This window comes from Pelophylax lessonae, assembly GCF_965119305.1.
Source record: "Pelophylax lessonae genome assembly, chromosome: 2".
Classification (NCBI taxonomy): Eukaryota; Metazoa; Chordata; class Amphibia; order Anura; family Ranidae; genus Pelophylax; species Pelophylax lessonae.
Genome location: NC_138769.1, coordinates 381,387,559 through 381,399,628, shown reverse-complemented (window position 1 = coordinate 381,399,628; position 12,070 = coordinate 381,387,559). Strand labels below are relative to the sequence as shown.

Below are 12,070 nucleotides of genomic sequence, written 5' to 3'. Positions count from 1 at the left end.
AGGTGGATTCCCTCATGTTACTGCGTGGAGGAATCACAAGTAAAGAATTTTCATATTTTCTGGAACACCCCCCCCCTCCCCCCGAAGCAGTTGATAAATGTACAGTGAAGACAAAAGATTATAATAGAGGCCTCCCGTGGCACAATGACTCCAGTCTGTACTTTGTGAAAGCACAGCAATGGCAATAAGAAACAACTGTTAGTAAGGGCTTTGACACTTTCTCATATGAAGACATGGCTAGAATGCATAAATGGCAAAAAAGCATGAACGGTTGGTACAACCAGTAATATGTCAATCAGGAAGGTTAAAAAAAAAAAAAAAAAAATTTTTTTGATTAATGAAAACACCTTAAAAATTACGTTGGGTCCTATTGTGACAACTGCAATAAAGGTTCATGTGGAAGCAAAGAACTACAGAAGTAAAACGTTATTTGGCAATTCAAATAAACATACTAGTTGAAGGGGTGAGCTGACAATTTATAGAAGCATCATTTCATTTTTTACTAGGCCTTGGGCTTTCAATCCTTGATGAAAACACACATCTGAAAGATTATTAAGCAAAATATATTGAACAGTGTTTAAGAAAAGCTATCAGGAGAAGTGTCACTTGTCATTCCCATCCAGTTCTGGAGGTCACCTTGCACAACTCCTAGAAGTAGTTGAACGGTCTCAGACATCACTATCAGGGGAAAGATCTACCACAAAATACACTGGAAATCAGGAAATAAAAGACTCTAGCAAGAGAAGCTCCTGACAGGTAACAGATGTTATGATAGGCTTCCCTTTATAACTATTTTCAATGTTTGCCAGAAAATAATTTGAGCTTTGCTAGCCTATAACCCAGCAAACAAGAAATGGTTTAACAAGTTAAAACTGTTTACCAAAGATTATGTCTTGTGTGTGAATCAAGCAGAGATGAAAATCCACCAGCTTGTTTCAAAGCACATCTGTGTCCACACATCAAATTATTTACATATTCTTAACAAGCATGAGTTAGAACGGACCATCCCTCACCTCTTTAGCTGCTAGCACTGTGAAGCAATTCCTTCTCAAATTTCTCAAAGATTATAACAAATACTTTAAAGTAGGCTTTAGTTGGTTTCTAAAAGATAAACTCAACCGCTGTGTGTTTATATAAGAAGGCTGGCAAGTTGACAAAATTCTGCTCTCCACAGAAAATAGCTGGGGTTTCAATGCCCCTGCTGTGAACTCAATGCATATAGCTACAGATGGAAATGAAGGCTTGTTTTAAAGTGCGTTTACTGCTTGTTTAGAATATGTCAAATTATAATTTTCCTTTAAAAGTGCATAGTCTTTGCACGATTTCACTTTAACTCAAGGTAGGAGCAGGTTTCCCAGTGTCAACATTTATACACTGTAATTTTCTAGTGCTCTAGTCTAGAAAAAGAACAGCTGTAATTAGCTGCCATGGTCTGCATCTCCACTATCATTTGCTGCCACATTTGAAGACTACAACATTATGATGAGGAGTAGTTTATGAAGCAGCTTGAGAATATGAACGGTCAACAACATGAGATAATAATTCCTTTAAATAAAAATCTGATATTTTTATTTTTCACTTGCAGGGCACATTGATAATGTCCCTGAGAAAAACTAAAGCTGGCCACCTTCATCCTTACAGTGTTAATTATCAGGGTTTTTTATGCATGAAGTGACACTAAATGATAAGCAGAAAATGAAGGGTGTACTTTGTGCATGCTGATCATGTAAACTGCACAGGGAGTTGTAGAAGAGATAACTAGGACCCTGCCTAAATGTCAGCAGTACTGCAGATTAAAAAGTCCAAAGTCAAGAATTACAGGATCACACGTTTGACATCTACACTGTCAGAGGAGTCATTACCATACTTTAAAAAATTATCAGGAAGCACATCACATTTCCCTTCTGTAGCTTGTGTGTAAAAAGAACAACTGCAAATATTTAAAGATTGCAGTTTAAGGCTAAGTCAGCTGGAAAATGACAGCATCATCAAGTATCTGTAAGTGAATATGTATTTCTGTTCTATCTGCAGTCCATTTTGTAGGACATAGGGTGAACCGACCTCAGCTGTTGTTAGTTTTCTAAGGATGCCATGGTCCAGAATAGTCACTGCAAAAGAGTTCCAATACAAAAAAAAAAAAAAAAAAAAAAGTAGTGCAAGAAGAGTTTTGTTCAAGATACTGAGAAGGAATTTGGGGAAATTGAACCAAGATGTATGAAAAGTCTGTTACAAGGATTATATTCTGCAGTGTGGCAGTAAACCGCAGACATTCAATGGCATTAACAGAAAACTAAATATAACTGTTAGGGTTTCTGTTGCACACAAAGATGGTTTGATAAGCACCAGTCTGTCTTTGGCCAAGAAGCCAATTCATGGAGTTCAGCACATGGAAACTTTTTTTTTTTTTTTTTTTTACAAATGAATAAGGATTTCCAATTAAAGGTGAAAAACAGTGTATGCTTGTGATTTCTCATAACACTTAAATGAAGGGATTCACTCTGCCATTTTTAATGGGAGCTGCAAGTATTTGCTCCTTCACTCACCTAAATAATTAGGTACAATAACACAATTATAAAACACAAACCATGGTCTTTAGTCTACAGGGCATTGTAAACAGACAAAGATTCTTCCGGAAGTGGGGACCTTTTGTGTTACTGAATGGTGGGATTGAAAGTAGATATGGAATTTCAGTATAAATAGAATTATGATTTAACCAAGTAATCCATCAAATATTTCTAATTTGTTTGTATCCATTGTAAACAAAAGATAAATAATGTTTGATATAAAGGTGTAAAAAAAAAAAAAACTATTAAATTCAAATATTTCATTATTTGTGCTTAGGTAGAGTAACATACAAATAAAGCAAGCACTAATGTGAAAGGACATGTATGACAGTCTGTTGTCCTTGTGTATAGCGCCATTTCATAGATTTTCCCAACGGCTTGCGTTTTGTTTTAAGAATGGTTTAACTTTCATTTCTATTATTATTCATACAAGTTGAGCATGTACTTCAAAAAAAAAAAAAAAATAGCATTTAAACTCAGCCCAAGTTTGTGCCTGCCTCCTAAAAAACCGTTGGTAATAAAGTGCAATGCTTAATTTTACTAGAACATGTGCACTATTAATAGTGCATTTGCCGTTTTACGATCTGCAAATAGTCCACAGACATAAAAGCAAAGACCACAAAATCCCTGAAGATACTGAAGACCTAGTATTTCCCAAGGAAAATTGTGAAATACATTTTGTTTGCATGCCATGGTAGTTCCCAGATAGCACATAAAAAAACTGAACTTATAGGGAACCCTGTCCTGGGAGAAACAAATGGACTGCCATTTTGAAAGCCTCGTCTGAAAATACCAGTTTGCAAGCTGTTATGCTGGCTCGCTTGCTTCAATACTTTGAGTCAATAACCTAGAACAAACATTATTTTTCAAATTGAAATACTTGTTTCATGAAAGTGATTCAAAGCACTTAAAACCGCAGGACAGCATACCAGACAACTAACAGTTGTAGAAGAATGGCAGCCTCTGTATTTCTCATGATGGAATTACCTTAATATCAGTGTAAGGAGAACATATGTGCTGTCTACCCACAACAAGCAATCAAAAATCAATGTTCATTGTTTTGGCTACATAAAGCAGCTAGGGGTTGAACTCCAATTAGTTATTAAGAGGTATTGCACATAATTTCTCTGTTATTACATGGATTCCAAATAGTCTTAATATATCGATGGAGACCTTGTACAATACTCCTTTATATCACAGTGTCCAACCCTCACTAAAAATATCCTTGTTGCTTAAGGTAATTTAATGATAATTATATTGTCCTTATGCACTCTTCTCAAAAAAGTAAAAAGGGAAAAAACGATTTAAAATAAACATAAAACCACCCTAGTAAATTTAAAACAGCAATGTCATGTTACCCTATTGTCTAGTTTAGTTGAATGGCCCTACATGCATTGGTGACCTCAACACTAGTATGTTTAGATTGATTAATGACTTTAAAAAATGGTTCACCATTGTTCCATTCCATTTTCTAATCTTTCCCCAATGTTTAAGCCGAATAATCTGGAAGCACAGCCATGTTACTGAAGCACACAATATTTTTTATAGTCTGATTCAAAGTCTTCATCCATGCTGCTAGTGTCTGCCATCTTTTTCCCATCAATCTTTGGCAGGAATTGTGCATAGTCCACCCCTTGCTGCTCATAGAAAAGAATGTAGGCCGAGTCTGTGTCAATTTCGTCAGGATGTAGTTCCTGTTTACAATAAAGATATACATGAAAATGGTTAGGATGGTCAATACAGTTACCAGATACGCTTTCAGACATACTGGAATTTTTTAGTAATTTTTACTTTTCTTTTTTATAGGGAACTCAAAAGATGGAAGGCAGATAGCCCCGAACATCTGTCAGAATTGTCATGAACTGCCTTAGATGATGGTTTAACTAGTGTTAAGCAGGTCATACATGGTTCGAAATTTGTCTGGTTCAGCTATGAATTCTGCTAAGCCCACCTATGTGATTGATGACAGCTACTTGTTTAGGGTTCTAATATTGCTCTGTCTGTGGGTCATGCAGATTAATGACAAAGAGATAGCAATCTGTTTAGTACCTGGCTTCTGCAGCCAAGATTTTGACAACCCTGAACCCAGAAGTGCTAAACGCTAAGAACTTGCAGAATACTTTTGCACTGAGAAGTAGTCAGCAGTCCTAAAACACCAGAAAACTAAGGTATGCATAGGGATAGGAAGGTGTGTGTGTGTAAGTGTAGGGGTTGACTGTGCTGATCACTTGATCGGTAACCACTCTAAGGGCTCTTTCACACAGGCGGACCGTTTAGATCCGCCTGTCCGATTTTTTTGGCGGACCTGAACGGTCACCCCATGCATGTCTATGGGCCATCGGATGTCAGCGAAGACATGTTCGCTGACATCTGATCCGATCCGTCAAATCTGGACGAATGGAAACCCTATTTCCCATCTGTCCAGTGGATCGGATGAGAATGGACAGACAGTCCGTTCCCATCCGATTCCCCCATAGAGATGCATGGGGACCCGACAGCTGTGTCTCCGCATACAGCGCGGAGAACAGCTGTCATCCTCCTGCTAAGTGGGGGATCGGCAGATCGATCCCCCGCTGAGATAAACGGAGTCCGTTTGATGGACTCCTAGTGTGAAAGAGCCCTTAGAGTCTACCCACCACAGCAATGTGCAGCTACCCCCTGGAGATTAGAGAGACCTCTGGAGGCTGCTGCAGCTGCTAACACAGGACTCTAATTAACCTTTCCGCACTGGGTTAATTGTTCCACTGATGTGTTCTATTTTCACAGACAGGTGATATTAAACATTGTACAGGCATAATAGAAAAAAATTGGATTTTTGACTTACTGTAAAGTCCATTTCTCTGATGTTCATTGACGGGAACAGCGCCTAACTTTCTTAACCATTGGGTTATACCGCGCCCTACAGGAGTAGGACACTAGGCAGAAAAAAAGTCTGGCTACAACTATGGGCAGTCCCAGGGGGTATACTCCCTCTATCTGCTATAGGTACTCTGTTTTGTTACAAGCAGTGTCAGAAGAATTACAACTCCACAGAGTGGTGGGTGCTGTGTCTGTCAATGAACATCAGAGAAAAGGATATTACGGTAAGTCAAAAATCCCATTTCTCTTTCGTTCGTTGATGGACACAGCTCCTGATCTTCTTAACCATTGGGACGTCCCAAAGCAGTGTTAAACATGAGGGGTGGGAAAAATAAATTCCCAAGGTTAAACTATAGACAACCAGGTAAACAGGAGCTCAACCAAGACAACTGGAGCCCACCTGAAAAAAACAACAGCAGCCTGCAAAACCTTGCGGCCAAAGGAAGCATCCACTTTATAGAACTTTGTGAAAGCCTGCACTGATGACCAGGAGGCCTGCCTTGCAATCCTGCATCCCTGACACCTGATGACGGAAGGCCCAGGAGGCACTGAGCACCCGAGTAGAGTGTGCTTTGACAGGGAAAGGAGGAACCTGACCCTTGATGGAATAGGCCTGAATAACCGTCTGTCTGATCCAACTGGAAATGGTCGTAGAGGAAGCGGACAACCCATTCCAAGGGTCATCCTTAAGCATAAATAGTGAGTCTGACTTCCTAAAAGACTCCGTAGCTGCCAGGTACACCCTAATCGCCCGGACCACATCCAAGGCATGCAAAGAAATTTCCTTTGGATGTTTTGGCCTGGGACACAAGGAAGGTAACACAATGTTTTCATTTAAATGAAAATCAGAGACAACCTGAGGAAGGAATGACAGACAGGGGCAAAGAACCACCTAATCACTGTGAACCACCAAGTAAGGTGAACGACAGGGTAACGCCGCCAATTCCAACACCCTGTGCGCAGAGGTGAAAGCCACCAAACAGGCCACCCTCTGGGACAGAGAAAGCAGGGGAATCTCCCAAAGATTCTCAAAAGGTGGCTTCTGAAGGACTGAGAGCACAAAACTGAGGTTCCAGGGCGGCAACAGAGACCGCACTGGAGGGATCAAGTGCCTAACTTCCTGAAGAAAAGTACACACCAAGGGCCGTTGAAAGAAGACCACTAAGGCTGACACCTGACCCTTGATAGTACTCAAGGCCAGTTTCTGCTCAACCCCCCTTTTAAGGAAGGTCAAGATCCGAGCCACCAAAAAAAGAGAGAGGATAAACCCCAAGAGACTCACACCACGCAATGTACGTAATCTACGTACGATGGTAGATCTTCCTAGAAGTAGATTACCTAGCTTTTAACAGCGTTAGAATCACAGACTAAGACAAACCTCTATCCATCAGCACCTGGCGTTCAACAGCCAAGCCCTCAAAACCATCAGCTGTAAAGCAGGATGGAAGATTGGTTCTTGGGACAGCAGATCCTTCCTGTGAGGAAGCTTCCAAGGAACGTCGGCTTTCAGCCTCACCAGATCAGCGTACTAAGCCCGGCAAGGCCAGTCTGGGGCCACTAAGATGACCCGATCCTGCGTAGAAGTCTTGGCAGAAGCTTGAGGGAAGGGAAGGCATAAATCAGACGATACTGACCCCACGGGGCCACCAGCGCATCCGTGGCATCCGCCACAGGATCCCGCGACCGAGACACAAACCTCTGCACCTTTCTGTTGAGCCGGACACCAACAGATCAACCTCGTGAATGCCCCACCGGAGACACACCTGATGAAACACCTCTGGATGAAGGGACCACTCCCCTTGGTCCAACACCTGCCGACAGAGGTTATCCGTTTGCCAGTTTTTCACCCCAGAAATGTGTACGGCGGAGAGGGCTGGAACAAACCTTAGAATGGCGGCTACCCCCAGAGCTGCCAGGACACTTCTTGTGCCCCCCGGTGATTGACATAAGCCACGGCCCTGACACTGTCCGATTAAACGCGCACTGGACATCCCTGAAGACGACCCGTCCAATGTTCCAGGCACAGTCTGATCGCTCTGAGTACCAAGACATGATCTGTAGTCTGAACTCTTCCAGTGTCGAGACCCACTGAGCAGAAAATTTGCTGAGGACGCCTCCTCAGCCGGACAGGCTGGCATCCACGGTGAGGAAGGATGTGCCCAGCCAAAGTGCCGGACAACGGAGCCACCGTATCAGGGACTCTTTCGTCCCCCGGCTTAGCTGGATCGGATTGTCCAGAGACTGTGGATTCTTGTCTAATTTGGCCAGAATCTCGTTTGCAGGGGCCTCATATGGAACTGTGCAACTGGAACTGCCTCGAAGGTAGACACCCTCAGGCCCAGCACCCGTATGCCAGTCCGGAGGGATTACCATCTGCTGGACAACAGGAGAAGAGGTAGTGCCTTGTCTTCGGGTCTGGAAAAGCCTGCTCTTGACTTGCCAGACTAAGTTCACTTGCATCCTCCAGAGGAGGCCCCAAAGGGCTCCCAACCCTTGTCAGTCAACCTTGAGGGAAAAAAAAAAGAACCATTTGGCCCATCTAGTCTGCCCAATATATCTGAATCCTATAAATCCTAAAAGCCTAGCCCATTCGGTCAGAGTCTGCGACACCAGGGCAATCGTGAATATCCGTCTCAGTGTTGAACCAGCCAGGGTGTACATATTGCCGGCCACAGCCTCTGCCTTCCTGTCAGCAGAGTCCTTAAAGGCCGTGGACTCTTTAACCAGAATCATGATTGACTTGTTTAATCTGGAAACCGGAGGGTCCACCACCAGTGGAACAGTCCACTTCTTAAGAAGGGACTCCTCATAGGGGTATCGCCTAGCCAGCCCGTCACCCAAAAGCCACCTCCACTCGGGACACCAAAGGACTCCAGGACCGCTGTCAGTGCATCGATGGATGGATGAGACCCGGAGGGCCTCGCAGCCTCAGAGAGGGGATCAGGTGAGGAGATGTGCTCCAAAGACTCCATGAGTCACCAAGGGGACCCCACAAAAAAGTATAAAACACTGCTAAGATATAACCCCCACCACCCTGGCAGCCCACCAATTGCCAGTCCTGGAGCACCAATTGATCCTAATTAGAGAGAGGACCCTACCAGACTAAACACCCCACAGAAACCAGGCACCACAGCTACCAGGAGAATCTGCACTGCACGAATGGCAATCAGGAAATTAAAAGATCCAGGAGTCCGCACCAGAGGGACTCCCGCCGCTGAAACAACCGCCCAGAGGGCTCCGCGGTCATGGCCGCTGCTATTTTCAATGGCAAACAACCAAAAACATGGCCACCGGACTACACAAACATGGCCGCCGTGCATTTAGCACACAGACTACAAAAAAATGGTGGCCCTGTGCGGGATCCCTAGGCCTGTGCCATTTTCCCTAGAAATGGCACAGGCAGGAAGGGGGGGGCCCTCCGCCCCACAGCCAAACGCTGGCAGCGCCCCCATCGACAGCACAGTACTTTGCCCCTACTCTAGGCGGTGGACCAGGCCACCCCACAGCCCCAGCATCCGTGAAGGGGGGGCGGATGGGGGGCGAGATGGCCCACAGGGACCACCAGACCGATGAGGAGGGTGCCTAACGGGAAGGAGGGGAACCCAGGGGTCCAACCGTCCTAAGGAGGGGCCCAAGTCCACCCTAAAGCCCTCCAAGGGGAGAGGGGGGGCACAGTTATTTACCATATCAGGAACCAGGCAGGCACTTCTCCAGACAGAACCTCCTCACTATTGAAATAGGGGGGCTGTCGACCAGGAGGAACGATCCATCCGATGGGGCTATATTTCTGCCGACTTAGCGCAGAGCCAGCCAGACTGGGGTGACCACTGGATTTAGCTTATCCAGCCCGCCGCCCAGTCCAGCAGTTGATTGTAGATCTCACAGGAAAAAATCCAGGAGAAAAAAAAATTCTATCTAAAAAGAAAAAATTGCTAGGACCAGAGATCACAGGAAGGAGCTAGGTCCTTACTCCTAACTAGGCAGAAAATAAACTTGGTATCTATAGCAGAGAGAGGGAGTATGACCCCTGGGACTGCCCACAGACATAGCCAGACTTTTTTTTCTACCTAGTGTCCTACTCCTGTAGGGGGCAGTATAACCCAATGGTTAAGAAGATCAGGAGCTGTGTCCCGTCAATGAACGAAAGAGTAAAAGTGTTTTTGATTTACCAGTAAAATCCATTCCTGCAGTGCAGCACAGGCAACAGGCCTTTGTAATACATTCTGACTGGGCTATATGCAACTACATTCAGGTGATTGGACACGCGCGCGCCCCCCAGCTAGACATCAGTTTTGCAGCCAACAGCAAGAAGATTAGCCCAACAAAGAGGTTCATCAACTAAAGGGGTTATATTGGGAAAGTCCCAGCAGTTTTTTTTTTTGTTTTTTTTTTAGTATCCAATCACATGAGGGTAACTGCATATAACCCAGATGTGATGATTTAAAGAAGCCTGTGTCCTGTACTGTACGATCGGGAAAGGTGTTCTGGCTTTTTTAAAGTGCAAGGCTGTGTGTACACCAACAGAAAATTCACCTCGATACTAATCTAGTTCAGTTACTAGGAATTCTTAATTTTTATAAACATTCTCTTACTGTTTTGGTCTTTTATTAGGGGAAACCTATACTGAGAGAAATATATACGACTGAAGACCTTCTTAAGCAATTGGTAATTGTCTGACTGCTTTCTACATTTTTTTCCCTAGCATAGCCTCCTCCCTTCTCCTCTGGGAGTATAATTATCCACCACCCCTCGCCTTCCTATATAACCTTATTTTTATGAGTCAGAGGAGGAGCAAAGGAATGTCACTTGAGTGACAACTCTAATTCTGCTGACATCATATCCTAGATGGCAACGCCCAGCAGCAGTCTTAGGGCTTTGGATGTCAATAACACAGGTAAATAACATGCATAAAAAAAAGTTAAATGCACATATAATTTGGAGGGAATATTGTTGTTGAAAAGAATTGTCTAGCAACATAGTCTTTTTCAAGCGGGATGCACCTATAAACAGAGTATACAGCTAAGCAGCAAGAAGGATATCAGCTGTGAAGGACAATCTGCCTGCCCTCTGCCACCTCTGAAATCTGATGCCTGGGGGGGAGGAGATCAGGCACATTCCGCTGGCATCATTTTTCTCAGGAGGGAAAGGGGGACAACAGTAATAAAATTAGGACTTCAAATTACCGATTCATTCCCTGAAAAAAGGTTGGCCAGTACATGTCTGCCTAATCACATAGACATGATAGCATTACCTAATTTGGCCAAAAATGGCCAGATTGGGCAACTATTCTCTCAAGCCAGTGGCCAGCTTATGATTCAAGCTATATATAATACAGCGACATTAAAAATGGGATTTTTGTACTTACCATGAAATCCATGGACGGACACAGCGCTCCATAAATCATAAATACTGGGTTATATTGCCTCCTCCAGGAGAAGGACTAGGCAGAACAAAAAACACCTGGGTACGCCAATGGGCCATCCTCAGCAGGTATATAACCCCCCTCTCTGCTGTAGGTAATCAGTTTAGTAGCAAGCAGTATAAGAATTATCAGAACTCCATAGAGGGGTGGGTGCTGTGTAAGTCCATGAACTCAGAGAAATTGATTTTACGGTAAGCACAAAAATCCCATTTTCTGTTTCGTTCATCGACGGACACAGCGCTCCATAAATCATAACTACTGGGACGTCTAAAAGCAGTGCCAAAAAAAAAAAATTAGGGGTTGGGAAAATAACCCAAGGCTAAACATAAAAGCCCTTAACCAGGACACAGGAGCCCCATCTGAAAAATAAAAGTTTAACCACTTCCCGCCCGCCCTATAGGCGATTGACGGCAGGAAAATGGTTGCATTGTCCTGACTGGATGTCATATGACGGCAGGGGGATAATGCGCTCTGCGCGCCCCCGGGGGGGCGTGGGGATCGGCGATCGGTGATGCAGCGTGTCACTCTGACACACCGCATCTCCGATCTCGGTAAAGAGCCTACTAACGTAGGTTCTTTTCCATGTGACCAGCTGTATCCAATCACAGCTGGTCACATAGTACACAGGAAGAGCCGTTGATCGGCTTTCCTTAGTTCGTGCCTGACAGGCACGAGTAGAGGAGAGCCGATCTGCGGCTCTCCTGACAGGGGGGGGGGTCTGCACTGGTAATCAGATCGCTGATTACCAGTGCAGACCCTCGGGGGTGCCACTAGAACCACCAGGGATGCCCACCCATGACCCCAGGGATGCCCACCCATGGCCCCAGGGATGCCCACCATGGCCACCAGGGATGGCAATCAGGGCTCAGGGAGCCCGCCAGTGCCCACCCCATCAGTGCTGCCCGCCAGTGCCCTCCTCATCAGTGCTGCCCACCAGTGCCATCTATCAGTGCCGCCCACCGGTGCCCATTATTGCCCATCAGTGCCCATCAATGCCGCCTATCTGTGCCCAGCAGTGCCACCTATCAGTGCCCACCAATAATGCATATCACTGCTACTTATCAGTACCACATATCAGTGCCGCCTATCAGTGCCACCCCATCAGTGCTTGTCAGTGCAGCCTCATCAGTGCTCATCAGTGCAGGAAAAAATGTATCTATTTACAAAATTGTATAACAAACAAAAAAAAATTTTTTTCCAACTTTTCTGCCTTTTTTTATTTGTT

At 44.4% G+C, this 12,070-nt stretch overlaps 1 protein-coding gene across 2 annotated transcripts in view; it reads right to left on the bottom strand.

The window, feature by feature from the left end:
• Positions 1-3,216: 3,216 nt before the first annotated feature.
• USP32 (ubiquitin specific peptidase 32) overlaps positions 3,217-12,070 on the bottom strand; it is a 781,032-nt gene continuing 772,178 nt past the window's right edge. For both annotated transcript variants that reach the window (XM_082245728.1, XM_082245729.1), the window contains one exon: positions 3,217-4,258. In XM_082245728.1, coding sequence (XP_082101854.1) covers positions 4,085-4,258 — 174 coding nt within the window. In that variant the 3' untranslated portion in view covers positions 3,217-4,084. The remainder of the gene's footprint in view (positions 4,259-12,070) is intronic.